Raw genomic sequence first — 24,680 nt, forward strand, 5'->3', positions numbered from 1 at the left:
GGAAAAGAGAAGACCACAAATAGGAAAAATTATCCTTTTCCATGATAAAAACGTAATGGATACAAATGCACAAAAAAGAGGTTAGATATGATATCAAAAACATAAAAGGAGGGAGGAGGGGAGTTAGAGAGTAGAGCTTTCAGACATAGGTCAAACTAAAGAGACCATCAATTCTGTATAGAAGAAGAAAGGAACAGAGAAGGACTACTAAAACACTGAGGAAAAAAAAAAAGTTAAAAAATGGCAATAAGTACATACTTATCAATAGTTACTTTAAACGTCAGTGGACTAAATGCTCCAATTCAAAGGCATAGGGTGGCTGATTGGATAAAAAAACAAGACCCATATATATGCTGCATACAAGAGACACACTTCAGACCTAAAGACACTCACAAACTGAAAGTGAAGGGATGGAAAAAGATACTCCACGCAAATGGCAATGGAAAGAAAGCTGGGGTAGCAGTACTCATATCAGACAAAATAGACTTTAAAACAAAAATTGTAAAAAGAGACAAAGAAGGGCATTACATAATGATCAAAGGAACAATCCAACAAGAGGATCTAACACTTGTAAATATCTACGCACCTAATGTAGGTGCACCTAAATATAAAAGCAATTATTAACAGACATAAAAACAGAAATAGACAGTAACACTATAATAGTAGGGGACTTTAACACTCCACTTACACCAACGGATAGATCATCCAAACAGAAGATCAATAAAGAAACATTGGCCTTAAACAACACACTAGAACAGATGGACCTGGTAGATATATACAGAGCATTCCATCCAAAAACCGAAGAATACACGTTCTTTTCAAATGCACATGGAACATTCTCCAGGATTGATCACATATTAGGCCACAAAACAAGTCTCCATAAATTTAAGAAGATTGAAATAATACCAAGCATCTTTTCTGACCACAAGGCTATGAAACTAGAAATCAACTATAGGAAGAAAATCAGAAAAGCCACAAATACGTGGAGATTAAACAAAATGCTACTGAACAATGATGGGGTCAACGAAGAAATCAAAGAAGAAATCAAAAAATACCTAGAGACAAATGAAAATGAAAATACAACATGCCAGAATTTATGGGATACAGCAAAATCGGTTCTAAGAGGGAAGTTTATAGCAATACAGGCCTATCTCAACAAACAAGAAAAATCTCAAATAAACAATCTAACAATGCACCTAAAGGAACTGGAAAAAGAAGAACAAACAAAGCCCAAAATCAGTAGAAGAAGGGAAATAATAAAAATCAGAGCAGAAATAAATGAAATAGAGACCAAAAAAGCAATAGAAAAAATTAATAAAAGCAAGAGCTGGTTCTTTGAAAAGATCAACAAAATTGACAAACCTTTAGCTAGACTCACCAAGAAAAAAAGAGAGAAGGCACAAATAAGTAAAATCAGAAATGAAAGAGGAGAAATTACAACAGACACCTCAGAAATACAAAAGATTGTAAGAGAATACTATGAAAAGCTATATGCCAACCAATTCGACAATCTGGAAGAAATGGATAAATTCTTAGAATCATACAACCTTCCAAAACTGGATCAAGAAGAAGTAGAGAATTTGAATAGACCAATCACCAGTAAGGAGATCGAAACAGTAATCACAAACCTCCCCAAAAATAAAAGTCTAGGACCAGACGGCTTCCCTGGTGAATTCTACCAAACATTCCAAGAAGACTTAATACCTATCCTTCTCAAACTCTTCCAAAAAATTGAGGAGCGGGGGAAGCTCCCTAACTCATTCTACAAAGCCGGCATTACCCTGATACCAAAACCAGACAAGGACAACACAAAAAAAATTACAGGCCAATATCACTGATGAACATTGATGCAAAAATCCTCAACAAAATACTAGCAAATTGCATATAACAATACGTTAAAAAGATTATACGCCATGATCAAGTGGGATTTATTCCAGGTGTGCAGGGATGGTTCAACATTCGCAAATCAATCAATGTGATACACCACATTAATAAAATGAAGAATAAAAATCCCATGATCATCTCAATAGACGCAGAGAAAGCATTTGACAAGATACAGCATCCCTTTATGATAAAAACTCTGAATAAAATGGGTATAGAAGGAAAATACCTCAACATAACAAAGACCATATATGCGAAACCCACAGCTAATATCATCCTCAATGGTGAAAAACTGAAAGGTATCCCTCTAAGAACAGGAACCAGACAAGGATGCCCACTGTCACCACTCCTGTTTAACATAGTACTGGAAGTCCTAGCCAAAGCAATCAGGCAAGAAAAAGAAATAAAAGAGATCCAAATTGGAAAGGAAGAAGTGAAACTCTCACTATTTGCAGATGACATGATATTATATATAGAAAACCCTAAAGAATCCACCAAAAAACTTTTAGAAGTAATAAACGAATATGGTAAAGTTGCAGGATACAAAATCAACATACAAAAATCAGTTGCATTTCTATACACTAACACCGAAGTAGCAGAAAGAGAAATTAAGAATACAATCCCATTTACAATTGCAACAAAAAGAATAAAATACCTAGGAATAAACTTAACCAAAGAGGTGAAAGATCTGTACACCAAAACTATAAAACATTGCTGAAAGAAATTGAAGAAGACACAAAGAAATGGAAAGATATTCCGTGCTCTTGGATTGGAAGAATTAACATAGTTAAGATGTCCATACTTCCTAAAGCAATCTATAGATTCAATGCAATCCCTATCAAAGTTCCAACAACATTTTTCACAGAAATAGAACAAAGAATCCTAAAATTTATATGGAACAACAAAAGACCCCGAATAGCTAAAGGAATCCTGAGAAAAAAGAACAAAGCTGGAGGTGTCACACTCCCTGATTTCAAAATATACTACAAAGCTATAGTAACCAAAACAGCATGGTACTGGCACAAAAACAGACACACAGATCAATGGAATAGAATCGAAAGCCCAGAAATAAACCCACACATCTATGGACAGCTAATCTTCGACAAAGGAGCCAAGAACATACAATGGGGAAAAGAAAGTCTCTTCAACAAATGGTGTTGGGAAAACTGGATAGCCACATGCAAAAAAATGAAAGTAGACCCTTACCTTACACCACACACAAAAATTAACTCCAAATGGATTAAAGACTTGAATGTAAGACCTGAAACTATGAAACTTCTAGAACTCTTCGACATCGGTCTTAGCAACATATTTTCAGCACCATGTCTGACCGGGCAAGAGAAACAACAGAAAAAATAAACAAATGGGACTACATCAAACTAAAAAGCTTTTGCACAGCAAAGGAAACCATCAACAAAACGAAAAGACAACCTAACAATTGGGAGAAGATATTTGCAAACCATACATCTGATAAGGGCTTAATCTCCAAAATATCTAAAGAACTCATGCATGTCAACAACAAAAAAACTAACAACCCAATTAAAAAATGGGCAAAAGAGAGTGACGTCAGCATCATGGCGGAGTGAGCTTTCCCGTGAATTCTTCCCCGACAAGATACAACAAAAGCAACAGCCACAGACCAACAACGGAATCCCAGACAGTGAAAACCTAGAGCGGAGGGATCCACACTGCCGCACATCTGAGAGCGGAACGTGCTGGGCCCCCGGAGGAAGTGGGGAGAGCCAGTGGGAAACTCCCGCACAGAGGACTCAGAGGAGCCACAGGGCTACCATCAACATCTGAACACCCCAGAGAGCGGATAAAGAGGGGCAAACGAGAAGCCTCCCACGTCAGGGACCCAGAGGGCAAAAGAGAGAGCTCCCCCCTCCCCGCAACCTGGAGTCTGCAGCTCGACCAGACCTAGCGATCCGAGGCAGACCTGAACAAACTGGACTGGACCCGTGGATCGCAGTGGGAAAAAAAAAAAAAAAAAAAAACGGATCACAGCAGAAAAACTGGGGCAGAGCGCAGGGGGCTTAGACTACACAGCCCTTTACCACCAGACAGTGGCGGCAGGTGGAAATTGCAACCAGAGACTTCCAGGATGAGGAAAATCAAAACCAACACAGGAACCACAATGCAAAAATATATGAAATCACCAGACCAGAAACAAAATGACAAGCACCCAGAAATCAACCCCGAAGACACAGAAATCCATAAACTAAATGACAGAGATTTCAAAATAGCTATCATAAAAACACTCAACGAAATACGAGACAACACAGACAAACAATTTAATGAGATTAGGAGTTTCTTCACAAAAGAGATTGAAATCATAAAGAAAAACCAATCAGTGCTGATGGAGATGAAGTACACAATGGAGGAGATAAAGGAGAATCTGGAATCTTTAAAGAACAGAGCTGACAATATGGAGGAAAGAATTAGTACTTTAGAGGATAGGAATACAGATATACTCCAGATGGAAGAAGAGAGAGAACTAAGACTAAAAAGAAATGAAGAAAGACTCTGAGAAGTATCTGACTCTATTAGAAAATGTAACATAAGAATTATAGGTATTCCTGAGGGAGAGGAGAGGGAAAGAGGAACAGAGAGCCTATTCAAGGAAATAATAGCTGAAAATTTCCCAAATCTGGGGAAGGAGCAGGAAATACCAGTAAGCGAAGCCAACAGGACACCTATATATATTAACAGACAAAGGCCTTCACCACGACACCTAGTGGTAAGGCTAGCCAGGGTCAACGACAAAGAAACAATATTAAGGGCAGCTAGACAAAAACAAAAATAACGTACAAAGGAACTCCCATCAGGCTCTCAGCGGATTTCTCAACAGAAACTTTTCAGGCTAGAAGAGACTGGAATGATATATTCAAAATACTAAAAGACAAAAACTTTCAGCCAAGAATACTCTATCCAGCAAAAATATCCTTCAAATATGATGGAGAAATAGTAACTCTCCCAGATAAACAAAAGCTAAGGGAGTTCATGGCCACGAGACCCCCACTACAAGAAATACTCAAGAAGGCCCTCAGGCCTGAAAAAAAGAAGAGAAAGGGAACACAAAGCTTGGAGGAAGGAGAAAAGTAGGTAGAAAACTCAGAAAAATAGTAGATCTTTACCGGAATAGGTTAGCAACCACTTAAATACTAAACTCAAAGATCAAAGGAAGAAATTCACCAAAAATAAATTTAACCTCATCACTGTAAACACACAGCCACAACACAAGATAGAATAAGGTATAACAAGAGCAACTTAGAAGGGGAAGAGGAAAGTGACTGAATTGGCTTAGTATAAGGAAATAGGAGGCTATCAGATAATGGACTATCTCATACACAAGATTTTTTGCCCAAACCTCAAGGTAACCACTAAACAAATAATCAAAGTAAAACCACATATGATAAACAAAGAGAAAACTAGAAGAATCATAAGACAGAACAACCAAACTGAATTGGCAGTCCAAAACAAATGGGACAAGAAACAAAGGAAATGCAAAAGAACCAGAAAATAAGTGACAAAACAGCAACATTCAGCCCTCATATTTCAATAATTACCCTAAATGTAAATGGATTGAACTCTCCAATCAAAAGATACAGAGTGGCAGGATGGATTAAAAAGCAAGACCCAACAATATGCTGCCTTCAGGAAACACATCTTAGCACTAAAGACAAGCACAGGCTCAGAGTGAAAGGATGGAAGACAATACTCCAAGCTAGTGGCAAACAAAAGAAAGCAGGTGTTGCCATACTCATATCAGACAAAGTAGACTTCAAGATAAAACAGGTTAAGAAAGACAAAGAAGGGAAATATATAATGATAAAAGGGACACTCCATCAAGAAGACATATCACTTATAAATATATATGCACCCAACATAGGAGCACCAATGTACATAAAACAACTATTAACAAACCTAAAAGGAGAAATCAACAACAACACAATAATAGTAGGAGATCTTAACACCCCACTTACAGCAATGGATAGATCATCCAGACAAAAAGTTAATAAAGAAATATTAGACTTAAATGAAAAACTGGACGAGATGGACCTAGTAGACATATACAGAGCACTCCACCCAAAAACAGCTGACTACACATTCTTCTCAAGCGCGCATGGAACATTCTCTAGGATGGACCATATGTTGGGAAACAAAGCAAGCCTCAATAAATTTAAGAAGATTGAAATCATAACAAGCATCTTTTCAGACCATAAGCCTATGAAACTGGAAATGAACCAGGAAAAAAAAACTGGGAAAGTGACAAAAATGTGGAGATTAAACAACATGCTACTGAACAACCAATGGATCATTGATGAAATTAAAGGAGAAATCAAAAACTATCTGGAAACAAACGAAAATGATAATATGCCATATCAAACCATATGGGATGCAGCAAAAGCGGTCCTGAGAGGGAAACTCATAGCGATACAAGCCCACCTTAACAAACAAGAAAAAGCCCTAATAGGCAACCTTAAATTACACCTAACAGAACTAGAAAAAGAAGAACAAACAAAGCCCAAAGCCAGCAGAAGGAGAGAAATAATAAAAATCAGAGCAGAAATAAATGATATTGAGACCAAAAACAGTAGAAAGGATTAATGAAACAAAGAGTTGGTTCTTCGAGAAGATAAACAAAATCGACAAACCCTTAGCCAGGCTTACTAAGAAAAAAAGAGAAAAGGCTCAAGTAAAAAAAATTAGAAATGAAAGAGGAGAAATTACAACGGATACCATGGAAATACAGAAGATTATAAGAGAATGCTATGAGAAATTATATGCCAACAAATTGGACAATCTAGAAGAAATGGATAAATTCTTAGACTTATACAACCTCCCAAAATTGAACCAAGAAGAAATGGAGAATCTGAATAGACCAATAACAAGTAAAGAGATTGAAATAATAATCAAAAACCTCCCAAAAAATAAAAGTCCAGGACCAGATGGCTTCTCCAGTGAATTTTACCAAACATTCAAAGAAGATTTAATACCCATCCTCCTCAAACTATTCCAAAAAATAGAGGAAGATGGAACACTTCCTGAATCATTCTATGAGGCCAACATCACCCTGATACCAAAACCAGACAAAGACAATACAAAGAAAGAAAATTACAGGCCAATATCGCTGATGAACATTGATGCAAAAATCCTCAACAAAATATTGGCAAACCGAATACAACAATATATTAAAAAGATCATACACCATGATCAAGTGGGATTTATACCAGAGACGCAGGGATGGTTCAACATCCGCAAATCAATCAACGAGATACATCACATCAACAAAACAAAGAATAAAAACCACATGATCGTCTCAATAGACGCAGAGAAGGCATTTGACAAGATACAACATCCATTTATGATAAAAACTCTCAATAAAATGGGAATAGAAGGAAAGTACCTCAACATAATAAAGGCCACATATGACAAACCCACAGCCAACATCATACTCAACGGGGAAAGACTGAAAGCCATTCCTCTGAGAACAGGAACGAGGCAGGGCTGCCCACTCTCACCACTCCTGTTCAACATAGTACTGGAGGTTTTGGCCAGAGCAATTAGGCAAGAAAAAGGAATAAAAGGAATCCAAATAGGTAACGAAGAAGTGAAACTCTCACTATTTGCAGATGACATGATTGTATATATAGAAAACCCTAAAGAATCTGTTGGAAAACTGTTAGAAACAATCAACAACTACAGCAAAGTTGCAGGGTACAAAATCAATCTACAAAAATCAGTTGCATTTCTATATGCTAATAATGAACTAACAGAAAGAGAGCTCAAAAAGATAATACCATTTACAATTGCATCAAAAAGAATAAAATACCTAGGAATAAATCTTACCAAGGAGGTGAAGGACCTATACAATGAGAACTACAAGACATTATTGAGGGAAATCCACGACGACATAAAGAAATGGAAAGATATCCCATGCACGTGGATTGGAAGAATAAACATAGTTAAAATGTCTATATTACCTAAAGCAATCTACAGATTCAATGCAATCCCAATCAGAATCCCAATGACATTCTTCACAGAAATAGAAAAAAGAATACTAAAATTTATATGGGGCAACAAAAGACCCCAAATAGCTAAAGAAATCCTAAAGAAAAAGAACAAAGCAGGAGGCATCACAATTCCTGACTTCAAAACATACTACAAAGCAATAGTAATCAAAACAGCATGGTACTGGTACAAAAACAGACACACAGATCAATGGAACAGAATTGAAAGCCCAGAAATAAAACCACACATATACGGACAGCTAATTTTCGACAAAGGTGCTAAGAACATGCAATGGAGAAAGGAAAGTCTCTTCAGTAAATGGTGTTGGGAAAACTGGACAGCCACATGCAAAAGAATGAAAGTGGACCATGTGCTATCGCCATTCACAAAAATTAACTCAAAATGGATCAAAGACCTGAAGGTGAGACCTGAAACTATAAAACTCATAGAAGAAAATATAGGCAACACACTATTTGACATTGGTTTTAAAGGAATCTTTTCGGATGACATGCCTACCCAGACTAGGGAAACTAAAGAAAAAATAAACAAGTGGGACTTTATCAGATTAAAGAGCTTTTATAAGACAAATGAAACCAGAATCAAGATGAACAAACAACCAACCAGCTGGGAGAGAATATTTGCAAAAGATACACCTGACAAGGGGTTGATCTCCATAATATATAAAGAACTCACACAATTGAACAACAAAAAAAACAAACAACCCAATCAAAAAATGGGCAGAGGAAATGAACAGACACTTCTCCAAGGAAGATATACAGATGGCCAATAGGCACATGAAAAGATGCTCAACATCACTAATCATCAGGGAAATGCAAATCAAAACAACACTAAGATACCACCTCACGCCCGTTAGAATGGCTATAATCACCAAGACAAAAAACAACAAATGTTGGAGAGGATGTGGAGAAACAGGAACCCTCATACACAGCTGGTGGGAATGCAAATTGGTGCAGCCTCTATGGAAAACAGTATGGAGATTCCTCAAAGAATTAAAAATAGAGATGCCCTATGATCCAGCCATCCCACTACTGGGAATCTATCCAACGCACCTGAAATCAACAATCCAAAGAGGCTTATGCACCCCTATGTTCATTGCAGCATTATTCACCATAGCCAAGAAGTGGAAGCAACCTAAGTGTCCCTCGACTGACGATTGGATTAAGAAAATGTGGTATATATATACAATGGAATACTACTCAGCCATAAAAAAAGACAAAATGGTCCCATTTGCAACAACATGGATGGGCTTGGAGCGTATTATGTTAAGTGAAATAAGCCAGAAAGAGAAAGACAAACACTGCATGATCTCACTCATATGTGGAATATAAACCAACACATGGACAGAGAAAACTGGACTGTGGTTACCAGGGCAGTGGGGGTGAGGGGGGGGGTGGGGTGGGCACAAGGGGTGAAGGGAGTCATATATGTGGTGATGGACAAACAAAAATGTACAACCCAAAATTTCACAATGTTAGAAACCATTAAAACATCAATAAAAAAAAAAAAATGGGCAAAAGACCTGAACAGACATTTCTCCAAAGAAGATATACAGATGGCCAACAGACACATGAAAAGATGTTCAAAATCATTAACTATCAGGAAATGCAAATCAAAACTACAATGAGATATCTACCTCACGCCCGTCAGAATGGCTATAATGAACAAGACAGGAAACAGCATGTGTTGGAGAGGATGTGGAGAGAAGGGAACTCTCATACACTGCTGGTGGGAGTGCAAACTGGTGCAGCCACTATGGAAAACAGTATGGAGATTCCTCAGAAAATCAAGGATAGAACTATCATATGATCCAGCTATTCCACTGTTGGGTATTTATCCAAAGAACTTGAAAACACCAACGCATAAAGATACACGCACCCCTGTGTTCATTGCAGCGTTATTCACAATAGCCAAGACTTGGAAGCAACCTAAGTGCCCATCAAGGGAAGAATGGATAAAGAAGATGTGGTATATGTACACAATGGAATACTACTCAGCCATAAGAAACGATGAAATCCAGGCATTTGTGACAACATGGATGGACATTGAGGGTATTATGCGAAGTGAAATAAGTCAGAGGGAGAAGGTCAAATACCGTATGATTTCCTTCATTAAGTAGTAGATAATAACAACAATAAACAAACACGTAGAGACAGAGATTGGATTGGTGGTTACCAGAGGGGAAGGGGGGAGGGAGGAGGGTGAAAGGGATAATGCAGCACATGTGTGTGGTGATGGGTTGTAATTAGTATTTGGGTGGTGAACATGATGTAATCTATGCAGAAATAGAAGTATAATGATGTACACCTGAAATTTATACAATGTTATAAACCAATGTTACTGCAATAAACAAAAAAATTAAAAAAAAAAAAAGACAGTATGGTACTGGCATAAAGAGAGATATACTCTAACATTTACTGTCAATTGATTTCTGACAAAGGTGCCAAGACAATTCAATGGGGAAAGAATAATCTTTTCTATAATTCATACCGAGACACTGGATGTACACATGCAAACAAATGGAGTTGGATTCCTAGCTCATACCATAGACAAAAATTAACTCAAAATGGATCAAAGACCTACATGTAAGAGCTAAAACTATAAAACTCTTACAAGAAAATGTAGGCATAAATCTTCCTGACTCCAGATTAGACAATGGTTTCTTAGATATGACAGCAAAAGCACAAGCAATAAAAGAAAAAAATAGATAAACTAGACATTATTGAAATTTAAAACTTCTATGCTTCAAAGTCATCAAGAAAGTAAAAAGATAATCCAAAGAATGGAATAAAAATGTAGCAAATTATATATCTGATAAGCTAATTGTATCTAGAATATATAAAGAACTCTTACAACTCAATAATAAAAAAATAATCCAATTAAAAAGGGCAAATCATCAGAATAGACATTTTTCCAAAGAAGATATACAAATGGCCAATAAGCTCATGAGAAGTTGTTCAACATCATCAGCCATCAGGGAAATACAAATAAAAACCACAATGAAATACAACAAATGATGCTGGTATCAATATACGAAAGAATGAAATTGGACCCTTACCTTCCACCCTATACAAAAATTAATTCAAAGTGGATCAAAGACCTAAACATAAGAGTTAAAACTATAAAACTCTTAGAGGAAAACATAGGAAAAAGGTTCTTGACATTGGATTTGATGACGATTTCTTAGATATGACACCGAAAGCACAGGCAACAAAAGGAAAAACAGATAAAAATAAGACTTCATTAAAATTTAAAACTTTTATGCATCAAAGGACACTATCAACGGAGTGAAAAGGCAACCCAAAGAATGAGAGAACATATTTACAATCATATATTTGATAACGGAGTAAAGTCCAGAATATCTAAAGACCTCCTACAACCCAACAACAAAAAAAACCTGATTAAAAAATAGGCAAAGGATTTCATTACTCATTTCTCCAAAGAAGATATACGAGTGGCCAATGAGCACATGAAAAGATGCTCAACATCACTAATCATTAGGGAAATGCAAATGAAAACCACAATGAGGTAATGACTTTACACCCATTAGGATAGTTATTATCAAAAAACAGAAAACAACAAGTGTTGATGAGAATGTGGTGAAATTGGAGCCTGGTACGTTGCTGATTGGAACGTCAAGTGGTGCAGCTGCTGTGGGAAACAGTATGGTGGTTCCTCAAAAAATTAAAGACAGAATTACCATATGATCCAGCAATTCCACTCCTGGGTATATACCCAAAAGAATTGAAAGCAGGGACTCAAACAGAAATTTATACAACCTTGTTCGGCATTATTCACAATAGCCAAAAGGTGGAAGCAACCCAAAGTGTCCATCAATGGATGAATGGATAGATGAAATGTGTTACATACACACAATGGAATATTATTCAGCCTTAAAAATGAAGGAAATTCTGACAAATGCTACAACATGGATGAACCTTGAAGACATTATGCTGAATGAAATAAGCCAGTCATAAAAAGACAAATATTATATGATTCCATTTATATGAGGTACCTGGAGTAGTCAAACTCATAGAGACAGAAAGTAGGATGATAGTTGCCAAGAGCTGGAGAAAGAGGGGAATAGGAAGTTATTGTTTGGTGAGTCCAGAGTTTCAGTTTGTGAGGATGAAAAGTTAGGGGGATAGTGGTGATGGTTATACAAAAATGTGAATACTTAATGCCACTGAACTGTACATTTAAAAGTGGTTAGAATGGTAAATTTTATATTGTATGTATTTTGCCACAATAAAACAAAACCACAATGACATACCACCTTACACTCACTAGAATGGCTGTAATCAAAACAGACACTAGCAAAAATTTGAGGATGTGGAGAATTTAGAACCTTCATACACTACTATAGGAATGCAAAATGGTGCAGCTGCTTTGGAAACAGTCTGACATTCCTCATATTATTAAACATAGAGTTATCATATGATCTAGCAATTCCTCTCCTTGGTATATACCCAAGAGAAATGAGAACATATGTCCACACAAAAATTGCACACAGATGTTCATTGTAGCATTATTCATAATAGCCAAAAGCCAAAATGTGGAAACAACCCAATATCCATCAACTGATGAACTGATAAATAAAATGTGGTATATCCATACAATCAAATATTATTCAATAATAAAAAGGAATGAAGTACTATACTACATGCTACAACATGGATGAACCTAAGTAAGTACTTGGTTTTATCAAAAAGATTCCAGTAAAATATTTAAAAGCCAAAAAAAAAAAAACTATGCTGAGTGAAAGAAGCCAGTTACAAAAACCACATGTTATATGATTCCATTTATATGAAATGTCCAGAAGAGGCAAATCTACGAAGATGGAAAGTAGATTAGTGATTGAAAGGGATGGGGCAGGGGGTAGGGGGTATTGGGAGATGACAGCTAAGGGGTATAGGGTTTCTTTTTAGAGTAATGAAAATGTTCCAAAATTGATTGTGGTGGTGGTTTCACAACTCTGTGAATATATTGAATTGTGCTCTTTACATGGATGGATTGTATGGTATGTGAATTTTATCTCAGTAGAACTGTTAAAATGATTCTCCTACTTAATAATGTGTGATGTTGGGCAAGCCACTTAACCTCTCTGTGCCTCAATTCCTCACCTGTAGAATGGCTCTACATAGGATCATTGCAAGGATCAAATAAGTTGAATCATGTCAAGTGCTGAGAACATTGCCTGGCGCATAGGAAGCTTTAAAAAAGGGTTAGCTAGTGTAATATCTAGAGAAATCATTTCAGAAACATTTTCCTTTAAACCACATTTTAGCAAAGTGTTGAAGTCTTCCCTTCCTTCCTTCCTTCCTTTCTGTTCCTTTCCCCAGCAAATGAGAACTAACCATAATGACCCAAGGACCTCTTCAGGAAAATTTGGAAAGTTCTCAGATCTTGGCCAATCACCCATCTCAACTTTCAGAGCTGGTCTAATAACATACTCAAGCCTAGAAATAAGTGTGTTTATCGCTATTCAAGGCTGAAAGTTGTTTCTTTCAGTGATTCTAATTTTTAACCCTACAAAACAGAAACAGAACTTTTTATGCATTGCTGGACCTCTCTTCAAGCAGAAGTACCTGCCTCCAAAAAATCTCATATTCACAGACTGGCATGTTTGCTCCTCATCATGCACTTCAGGTTTTCATTTCCTCCTTTAAAAAACAAATATGTGAATAATATGACTTTTCAGGGAAATGTATATGAGAACTCATAATTCTCAAGTTTTAAATGAAGAAGTGCTGAGTTGAAACTTAACGCGCAGCTGCAAAGCGTCACTCTCGTTCCCCTGGGAGAACACTGCAGCCCAGCTTGTGAAGTCCTAGTTGTACGTCCTCCCCCAACTCCTTCTTTCACAGACATCTGTTCAATAAAAGCAGCCACGTATCTTCAGAGACTATAAATGGCACATGTTAAAGTCGTGTTTTGATTGTTCTCATAACAGAGTTGCTGGCTGCAGTCTGCCCTGAGCAATGAGAGCGACTCAGGCGGATAGGAGAGTCCGACACTGCCTAGAGGCCTCCATGGGGTTTTTGGGAGAGGGCCCGGGAGGTCCAGCTCTTGGCCAGCCGGCCCCTGCCACGTCTCCTCATCCCTAGGCCCACGGCGCCCATGAGGACTAAAGCTGTAGGTGCCCTGGGAAAGGCCTCATCATCCATAGGAAAGCAGAGCAAAGTGTTTGCATTCTGCTGGCTGGACGTTCACAGCCCAGTGGACAGTGGCCCTGCACCAGGGAGAAAGGGAAGGGACTCACATCCCCGGGGCCTCCCCTCTGTTGGGCATCTCTCAGGGCTTTACTCACCGTCAGTTTATCATCCAGTCCTCACAAGAGAAGGTCAGTAACACACCAAGTTATAGGATTCAGTGCCCAAACAGAGGCCTTATGCTATTTTTCATATTTCTCTCATCCAAATCATGCAAATTTATTGAAAATTAGGGAAAAAATTAATTTAATTTGTTCGTCTCTGTTTTGGTTCAGAATGTCCAGACAGACTGCCCATTCCAGAGGGCTTTGGGGAAAAACAGCTCCTCTGAACAAAATGAATGCCTCAACTGAGAATAATAGTTACAGCCGTAATAATAGCTGATATTTATTGGGCCCATTGAGTGCCGGGCCTGGGCTGACCACGTGGCAGAGATTGTCTTGGCCAGTCCTCCAACAATCCTGTGAGATGAGAACTAGTGCCAGCATTTTACAGAGGAGGAAACTGAGGCTTGTGTGCTAACTTGCCCAAGGTCACACAGCTGGTAAGTCAGTGGAGTGAGGACTCAAGTCCGAGCCTATCTGACCCCAGGGTGCTGAACATGGGCTTCTGAGAATTTGAGAATGTCTGACTTCAACATGTGGGCACCTTGAACTTTCAGGGCGTCATGATGAGGTTGGTCAAGTGTACTCTAACCAGAAGTATGATCATATAAATAAAAAAACGAAGCCCCTGGATTGGGCAGAGAGGACCCACCCACTTAATAACTGGTGGGCCTTGGGCCAGTCTCACTGCCTCTTTGAGTTGGTTTCTCCAACCGTAAAGTGAGACCAGGAGGCCTTGAGCCGCCTTCCTCTGAGAGTTATGGTGGGCATGAAAGCAAGATGGCAGTGGGAAAGGTGTGGGACACAAACAAGAGGGTTGACCATGCCCACATCAGAGTCATAGGGCTAACCCACCAGGGGTAAGTGGAAGCCTGCTCTTTCAGACTTTCTCTTGACAAAGAATAAATGAGAAATGAGAGGTTTGGTCTGTCTAGCTTTCCAAATCAGATTGCCTGAGTCTCCCTGGGCCAGGAATGGACAAGAACACTCTTCAGGCAAGACTCTTTTTCAAGGTCCACTAACCAACTGGCCCGGGCTCTGTCACCAAATTCCAGGGAGAGACAGCAGCCAAGCCCTGGCTGAGGCCAAGCCTTCCCCTCACACATCCTCCCCACTTACTGGGTTGCAGGCCTACCTCGCCTGCTGGCTGTCCGAGGGTCAGATGTTGCACAGCCTCTGACAGGTTGTCCACTCGGCTCTTTGGCCCAGGGTGGCTTTTCCATGAGGTGCTGCCCCTGGGCAGGGGTGGCCCTTCTAGACAGATGTGTCCACGAGAGGAACCACTCTGTCTGTCTTCGAGCTGCTGCTTCCACCCCTTGGCTATTCTCAGCATTTCCCTTCTCACATCCATGTCTCCTCTCGCTTCCACATGCAGTTTACTTGACCAGAGGCTCCCAAGTGATTAGACATCTTCTTTACCTCTGCCACAAGGGCAGGCCTGGTTTCCAAAGCTTAGATGTCACCCCAAGATTGAGGGTCTGTTGGAGCCCACTCTATAGGCATCAAATCAAGTTTGTTCAAGAGGCATCCACACGGTCTCTCTTCTTCACCCACATTCAGCTCTGCACTCACAGTGCACCCCCTTCTCCCTGAGTCCTCTCCCAGGTCAGCAACACCTCCTTGTTGCTAGATCCTGAGAGGGCTTTTCAGGCCTCATCCAACCCAACCCTTTCCTTGTGTCTCTTGCATAGTCCTCCTGTCTTCTGAGCCTTGCTAGTCACCCCTTCTCTGTCTCCTTCAGAGCCTCCCATTCCTTGTTCCAATCCCAGGTGCTTACACTCCCCAAGCCCCTCCATCCTCTTTTCTTCCTGTATAAGCTCCTGGATGGATTGTTCTTCCCCTTGCTTTCTACCTTGACCCAATGCTGATGACTCCCAACCCTGTGTCTCCACACCAGACCACACTCCTGAACTCCAGAACTGCACCTGCAGACCCTTCCCAGTACCACACAGCTGCCAAGTGGCTACCTCAACCTGACCCTCTCAAAGCAGCGCCCACCCTTCCGTCCACAGGCAGGGTCCTTTCTCTGTGTTCCCCCTCACACTGGAGGCACCACCGGCATCCTTGGGGCCTGTCAGAATCCTGAGCTTGACTCTTGCTTCCTCTCTCTCCTTGACCCCGCATACCCAAAGCCCTGTCAACTCCACCCTTTAATAGTCTTCTCTCAGTGCCTGTTTTCCATCTCTTCACATGGCCTTGGTGAAAGCCATCATCTTGCCCCAAGGCACATTATTACTGGAGACACCCAAGGCAACCTCTATCCCATCTACCCTTACATGCCGTTCAAGGACCAGCCATCCCAGACTCAGCAGTTGCACCTTCACTCTCTCCCCTAGACATTTCATGGGCAAACTCTCTCTCTCAGAACAGTGAGCCCTGCTTATTTGGTTGGCCAACTTCACGTTGACCCTCAGGACCCAACTCAAGCTCCATTTCCTCCACAAGCACTTATCGGATGGTAAAGAAATTGTCGGCTGTTATGTTTCCCTCTCCCCTAAGGACTACATACTTGACTGAGCTTCATGAAGGTGGGAATACCGAGCTTAGTTCAGGGCTTGGCATGAAGTTGACACCCACATGTCTGGGGGACATACAAGCTGAGGTTGAACGAAGTCAAGATCTCAGTAGCTGTCCTCTCTTTAATCTGCACTGCAGCTTCCTGGGGCTGTTTCCCATCCTTTGTATGCTGTGATATTTTACATGTGGCCTATTTGGTGCTATGCCTGGAATTTGCCAGTCTCTATAACAGATGCTTAGAGAATCACATACAGGCATCTTGTTTCCTTACTTTGATTAATTTAGCTAATGTAGGGAACGTTCCTAGCACAGAAATAGACACAGATTAGGTGCTCAGCCAATGCCAGATCCTTCCTTTTGGTGCATCTTAGAGATGGATAAAGTTGACACTGAACTCTGTGGACTGACCACTTGTTAGCTTGAACATTTGTTGTGTTGAAATACAACACCTCACACTGTTTTATACAATTTGAAGTTGTTGAAAATAAATGACCTGCGGGTGTTCTCTTTTTGGTTATCTATATTTGAGATTCACTTTACTTTCAACATCAAATAACTGTGTTAGAAGAATGTGATCCTGAAGATGCCGTTGTTTCTTTGAGACAACTAAGTCACATTTCAGCAGATTTCACAAGATCTTTACCTCGTTTAAATCTCAGCCAAATCAAGATTGGAATAGAATTTTAAATAGAAGCTGAAATTTCTCAGAACTGTGAATGTGAAGGGTCTGTGGTAGGCAAAATAACGGCCCCCAAAGATGTCTACCTCCTAATCCCCGAAACTCGTGAATATGTTAGGTTATGTGTCAAAGGGAAATTAGGGTTGCCAATAGAATTAAGGTTGTGTTATGGGTTGAATTGTGTCCTCCTCCCAAAAAAGATGTTGAAGTCCTAACCCTCAGTGTCTCAGAATGTGACCTTATTTGGAAATAGGGTCAGTGCTGATGTAATTAGTTAAGATGAAGTCATGCTAAAGTAGGATGGGCCCCTCATCCAATCTGACTAGTGTCCTTATGAGAAGATGGCCATGTAAGGACACAGAGACACAGGGAAAACACCATGTGGAGAAAGAGGCAGAGATTGGAGTAATACATCTACAAGCCAAGGATTGCCAGCTGTCACCAGAACCTAGGAAAGAGGCATGGAACAGATTGCTCAGAGCCCTCAGAAGGAGCCAACCCTACCAACACTTTGATTTTTTACTTCTAGCCTCCAAAGCTGTGAGAGAATACATTCCAGTTGTTTTAAGCCACTCAGTTTGTGGTACTTTTTCCGGCAACCCTAGCAAATTAATACTAGTTGCCAATCAGCTGGCCTTAAAATAGAGAAATTATCTTGGATTATCTGAGTGGGTTCAATGTAATCACAAGAGGGAGGCAGAAGAGAAGGTCGGAGTGATACAATGTGAGAAGGACTCAACCTGACATTGCTGGCTTTGAACATGGAAGAAGGAACCGCCAGCCAAGGAATCAGGGCAGCGTCTAGAAGCTGGAAAAGGCAAAGAAAGTCTTCCCAGAGTCTCCAAAACGAACCAGCCCTGCCAATACCTTGATTTTAGCCCAGTGAAACCCATGTCAGATTTCCAACCTCCGGAAATGTAAGATAATAAATCTGTGTTGTTTTGAGCCATTAAATTGATGTAATTTGCTATAGCAGCAATAAAAAAAGAATACAGTGTCTCAGGTATTAACTGAGCTGCCCGAAGTATCTGATTAGAATGACTGCACTTGAAGTATGTGCAGAGGAGCTGGGTCTGCGCTGGACAAGAAAGGAATGGAGTCCGTTCTGACTCCAGAGTAATGGAGAAGTGTGGCCCGAATTAGGAAGTGTTAAGAATTACAGTTTTGTTGCTTTTAAGAAGAGCTGCTAACTCAAACTTGGCCAATAAGTGTCACTACTAAGGTTTATAGAGGACACAAGTGAAAAAAATATCAGGCTTACGTTGTAATTGTAACATAAATTGTTTTATGGTACTGCAGTTCCTTTCCCAAATTACTGGAGTCAGAATTAAGGGGATTTTCCTCCAGTGTCCAGTTGCATGATGTTGTCCCACGGCTGTAGACGGGCCTCCTGCAGGTGAGGTTATTCAGGTGAAATGGTTTCTTTCAGCCACCAGAAACAAAGTTTCAAGAAAGTCTTTTTTTCTCCCCCTGCCTCACTGAGGTATTTGTCAAGATCAGGAGCAAACAAGTCTAGCTGAAAAATAGCTCCGATAAAACCACAGCGTGTGTGCGCGCGCGGCATCGCAGCTCTCCTGCAGCAGCACATCATGCACGCCAGGCAGGGATGCGGGGGCTCTCAGCAGGCACTGGCAGCTACCAGGTGGAGGCACAGGTGAGGACCAGCCTCTTCTCCTGTCTCACCTTTGGCTTCCTGGGACTTGGCAGACACGTCACTTCTTTGCCCTTTTTTCACCTATTTACTACCCTTTTCTGACCACCCACTGCCATCACTTTTTTTAAAAGTTAAATTGTGGTAAAATACACATAACGTAAAATTTGCCACCTTAACCATTTTTAAGTGTACAGTTCAGAGGCATTAAATACATTCACATTGGGGGCTGGCCCCATGACGTAGTGGTTAAGTGCACGCGATCTGCTGCTGGCGGCCCGGGTTCGGATCCCGGGTGTGCACCGACACACCACTTGTCAGGCCATGCTGTGGCGGCATCCCACATAAAGTGGAGGGAGATGGGCACGGATGTTAGCTCAGGGCCAGTCTTCCTCAGCAAAAAAAAAGAGGAGCATTGGTATGGATGTTAGCTCAGGGCTGATCTCCCGCACAAAAATAAATAAATACATTCACGTTGTGCAACCATCACCACCATCCATCTTCAGAGCTCTTTTCATCTTGTTCAAGTGAAATTCGGTACCCGTTAAACACTAACACTCCATTCCCTCCAACCCGGCAGCCACCATCCTACTTTCTGTCTCAATGATTTTGACTACTCTAAGTACTTCATATAAGTGGAATCTTATTGTCTTTTTGTGATTGGCTTATTTCACTCAGCATAATGTCCTCAAGGTTCACCCACATTGTAGCAGGTGATAATTTCCTTTCTTTTTAAGGTTTAGTAATATTCTTTTGTATGAATAGACCACATTCTGTTTATCCATTCTTCCACAAATGGAGACTTGGGTTGCTTCCACCTTTTGGCTGTTGTGAATAATGCTGCTATGAACATGGGTATACCCGTATCTTCCCATCACTGTTTTTTAAATCTGTCAGGTATTAGAATAACAAATAGCTGCTGAGTAAAACAATGTGTAACAGTTGAGTTTATTCCCAGCTAACCCTGCTTGTGCTTCAAGATTCAGCTCAGACATCACCTCCACCAGACTCACTGACCCCGAGACGGAGTGAGGTGCCCTCCCTAAGCCCCCACAGCCTTGTGCTCACCTCCGCCTGGGCAGTGAGCCTCGTACACTGATCATCTAGCTGGTTGTCTGTTTCCCATGGTGTTGTGCCATATTTGCATCTGTATGTCCAGAACCCTGTGCAGAGCTGGAAAGTGGGAATAGGGGAAGGAGCGGGGGAGGGGTGTGAAGCTGGGATGTACCATGAGCTGTCCTGTGTGTGACTTTCAGTTGTGGGGTACATCCGTGCTCTCTTCTCACCTCCATTGCATCATCCATGGGAATCAAAGTCCCACGTGGTAGGATTGGGAGGCTGCTTTGGCCTCAGATGGAGTTTGTTTTGAATCCCAGTGGATCCCAGGAAGTGGGAGTTTATCAGTACATCTGACAATGACCATAACAGATCGAGGAGGGGAGCAGGGGCAGCCCCTTTACATAGCTCCAGGAGGCAGAGAATCCCCCTATGAGGGAGCAGGGCAGACCATACATAGGGTTCACACACCTCTACATGTGCTCAGGGCTGTGACATCCATTCTTCTGCCAGACTCTGGATAGCAGTGAGGACGGAGATTGTAAGGCATCAAAGGATTCTCCTGGAAAGGGGAGGAGGGATGCATGGGCTATTTTCCATTCTGTCATACTTTTGCAAAGCACCTGAAAGGTGCAAGAGAGACAATAGAGGCAAAGGAAAGAAGAACCTAGAAGGTTGGCAGCCCCTCATAGCTCTTCAGACACGTGATCCCCACAGATCTGACTTTGCCAGTCAGTGATGGGGTAGGAAGCATCAGAGACGTCCAAGGAAGGACTTCTGAACTTCTCCCAGCATCTCCCCTGCCCCTCCAGGTTCCCAGAGGTGACCTTTGTGTGGACCCGAGTCGATGCCCACATTCCCTAGAACACATGCTCTGGTTGTGTGCCCAGGAATGTAGATGCTGGCCACCAAAGGCCAATGGCGTGCACTCCCAGAGCAGGTGACATTGCCATGAGCATGACATAGAGGTCCCACTTCCCAGGCTCCACCCCGGGAAGCACAGCAAGTAGAAAAAACAGGAGCGAGATTCAAAGCTATCTTCACAGTCAGGGTCAGCATTGAACCGTGTCAACCTAGAGCCTGGCATTTGTGTTCACAAAGTCAACTGCAAAAGGTCAAAACAAGAAGATCTGGCTGAGAGTCAGTTCATGAGAGAAAAAGACAAGTAATAGGAGCTAACAGCGGTGCAGTCTGGTTGCTTTACGAAATAGAAATAGTGCAGAGTTGGGCAGCATTAATGAAAACAGAGTCTCATTTTAAAGAGAGAAAGTGATCCCATTCTCTCCCGCTGCTTTCGTCCCGCCTCCGGGCCATTTTTTCTGTGACAAAGCAATCCGTCTTAAGAATCCATCTCTTGAGTAGAGAATTAGAGTGGATTGAGAATCTGCCACATGCAAATTATTTGGATCGAGAGAAGAGAAAACTTAAAAGGGGAACAAAAGAGCTATCTTCAGTATTTAAGAAGGCAATCATGTTACTCCAAAGACCAGAATGAGGAGAAATAGGTGGAATTTGGTTCAGTTCTTTAAGTGTTATTTAAACAGTTGCCAGGTACTGAAATGGGAGCAAGACTCCGTTGCTGCCCTCTGGGAGTTCGCCCTCTCCTGCCAAGGAGACAAAGAATAATAGCTAAGAGTTATATGGGTTTGTATGTGCCAAGCGCTACTATAAGCAGTTTACGGGCAGTATGTCACTTGTCCTCACACCGTAAGGCAGGCACTGTGGTTTCCATCCCCGCAGCATGAGCAAGGGGTCGATAAGAGGAGCATCATTAGAGTTAGCCCCTGGGGATGTGGAGAATAGAGTGATGAGCTCTGCCAAGGGGACTGGAAATTAGTTCTAGAAGGTGGCCTAAGCTTGCCCTAATGGAAGAGGAGGAACCGTGTGGGGGTAGAGGGAGGGGCTGGGTCTCAACATTTAGTTCAGCCACTTCCATCACCCTCAGTTGGTTCAAGCTAGTTATCTTCCACCTGGACCATTGCAGTAGCCTCCTTCCTGGTCTCTCTGCTGCCACCCTTACCCGCTGTAGACTGGTAGCTGCCCAGAGCCAGGGTGGTCCTCTCAAAGCTGAGAGGGGCATGTCCTCCTCTCTCCAGAACCTCCAGAACTGCATCTTATTCAGTTCAGCGGCCAGCCGGGCCCTGCATCTCACCCTGCTACCTCTCATGTCCCTTCCTCTCCCCCAGCCACACTGGACTCCTTGCTGCTCCTCGGCCCTGCTCCTTGGCCAGCACACTCCTCCACCAGGGCCTTTGCACCTGCTGTGCCTTCTGCCTGGAACTCTTCTCCCAGAGAGTCACGGGGCTCACTCTCTCACTTCCTTCCAGGCTCTGCTCAAATGTCAGCTCATAGTGAGGCTGTCCCTGCCGCCTCATATAAAATAGTGCTCACCCCGTACTCCTCCCTAGTCTGCCCTACACTGCTCTACATTTCTCTAAAGTGTTTATTACCCTATGCATATATATATGTAGTATGTTATATACACTCTTTTATGTTATATTCTGTTGTTTATCGTTCATTGGTTTACTGTCTGTCCCCATTAGAATGGTGGCATTCAGAGGGCAGGGCTTTGTTTCATTCACTGCCTCATCATCAGAACCTAAACGAGTGCCTGGCACTGGGAGCCCTCAGTGAATATGCCTTGCAGGAGCAGATGGATGAGCAAGTGAGCTGGCCCTGGAGGTGAAGAGTCCCTCAAAGGATTCTGCCAGTGGGAAGACACCTCAGATATTTCTAAACAGTGGGAAGACATAATTAGATTTGGCTTCGGGTGGAACTTAGGACTGTTCTGACTAATGTAAGAACTGAATGCTTATCAGAGGTGGCCATCTATAGACTGAGCTGCTTTGTCAGTGGTGAGCTCCTGGGAGCCAGGAGTGTTGAGGCTTCTCCAGGTGGACCAAGGCAGGAGAAAGTCCTTTAGTGTCTCTAAAAGGACATTAAAAGCCCCATTTGTGTCCTGAGAAATCATGATCCCCAACTGCCCAGCCTCTTTCCAACACCCTAAGGCCAAAAGAGACCCTGACAGAATTGGGATCATTGAACTGTTAGGCAGGTGGGTGAAGTTTTAGTTGAGTACTTTCAAACTGACGGCCTCAACAGCTTAGTCTTCCCACGGCCCACAGATTGCCTCCTCAGGAGTGACAGTCACCATGCGGGAGGGCCCTCCACTCTTTGGAAAGCAGGGAATACTTATTCCTGGTGTGTTCAAGCTGGGACTGGGGTATCCTTTGTTGAGGGCTGTACCAGTCAGCTTTTGCTGCAGTGACAGACAACCCCAGCATCTCAGAGGCATACAACAGTGTCACGTCAGGCATTCGACAGAGCTCAGCTGTTGAAGCGTCTGCTGCATTGGGACCCGCTGTTCTCACAGCAGAGGGCAGGAAACAGAAAGAGTCAGACCAAACCACATAATCACACCCAAAGCTTCTGCTGGGGCGTGGCCAGCTTCGTGTCCACTCACACTCCTTTGAAGAAAGCGCGTCACCAGACAACAGGCGGGGTATGTAATCCCACTACAGGATGGTGACCAATTGGGAGCGATAATTCATCTGCCGTAGCGGTGTTGTGTGCAGAGAGAGTTCTGTAGGCCATTGAACCACTCAACTCAGATGGCTCCCTCTGCTTCAGTATTCGAGAAGTCAACAGTAAAGCTCTGAGTCTGTGTCCCTCCCTCCCGCCACAGGCCCAAGATTCCATGATCTGTCTGGAAGACGCTTCAGGGAAGCTGGCCTCTCCACCCAGTTATTCTCTCACTGTCTTTCCTCCTTCTGAGCAGGTGGGTGACAGGCCCATGGAGCCCCTGCTCAGCGACCTGTGAGAAGGGCATCCAGCATCGGGAAGTGACCTGCGTGTATCAGCTGCAGAACGGCACACACGTCGCCACTCGCCCTCTATACTGCCCTGGTCCCCGGCCAGCGCCAGTGCAGAGCTGCGAAGGCCAGGACTGCTTGTCCATCTGGGAGGCATCTGAGTGGTCACAGGTGGGTGCCTGGGCTGCTGCCAGTGCTGAAACCATCACCAGGCCTCGGGATCTTGTCCACAGGGACCCCAAAATGGTATCTTTCCCTCAGTGGTGTTTGTGTAACATCCCCACTTATCAGTTCTTACCAGACCCTGGAGCAGCTCAAAGCTGTGTTCTAGCTCACGTATTCTTAAATTCCATCTGAGATAACAACATGGCTAAAAAAACTTGGGTAATGTGTTTTTGATAATATGTACCACAGTACTGTTTGATCCCATTTCCTATGAAAATTCTCATGTACAGTCATGCGCCGCATAATGATGTTTCAGTCAACAACGAACCACATATACGACGGTGGTCCCATGAGATTAGTACCATATAGCCTAGGTGTGTAGTAAGGCCATACCATCAAGGTTTGTGTAAGTACACGCTATGAGTTCACACAATGACAAAATCGCCTAATGATGCATTTCTCAGAACACATCCCTGTCGTTAAGCGACACATGACTGTAAATATAGATGGATGGATAGGTTGATAGATAGGAGATAGGTAAGTAAGTAGGTAGATAGATAGATAAATATA

The 24,680-nt window shown here is 42.0% G+C and overlaps 1 protein-coding gene across 1 annotated transcript in view; it reads left to right on the top strand.

The window, feature by feature from the left end:
- The window catches only part of ADAMTS17 (ADAM metallopeptidase with thrombospondin type 1 motif 17), a 366,608-nt gene that overhangs the window by 319,501 nt on the left and 22,427 nt on the right, over nt 1-24,680 (top strand). The window contains 1 exon segment of the mRNA XM_087428860.1: nt 23,912-24,116. Within this exon segment, the coding sequence (XP_087284986.1) occupies nt 23,912-24,116 (205 nt within the window).

This window comes from Ceratotherium simum, chromosome 3 (genome assembly GCF_057802395.1).
Source record: "Ceratotherium simum simum isolate JZ-2026a chromosome 3, ASM5780239v1, whole genome shotgun sequence".
NCBI lineage: Eukaryota > Metazoa > Chordata > Mammalia > Perissodactyla > Rhinocerotidae > Ceratotherium > Ceratotherium simum.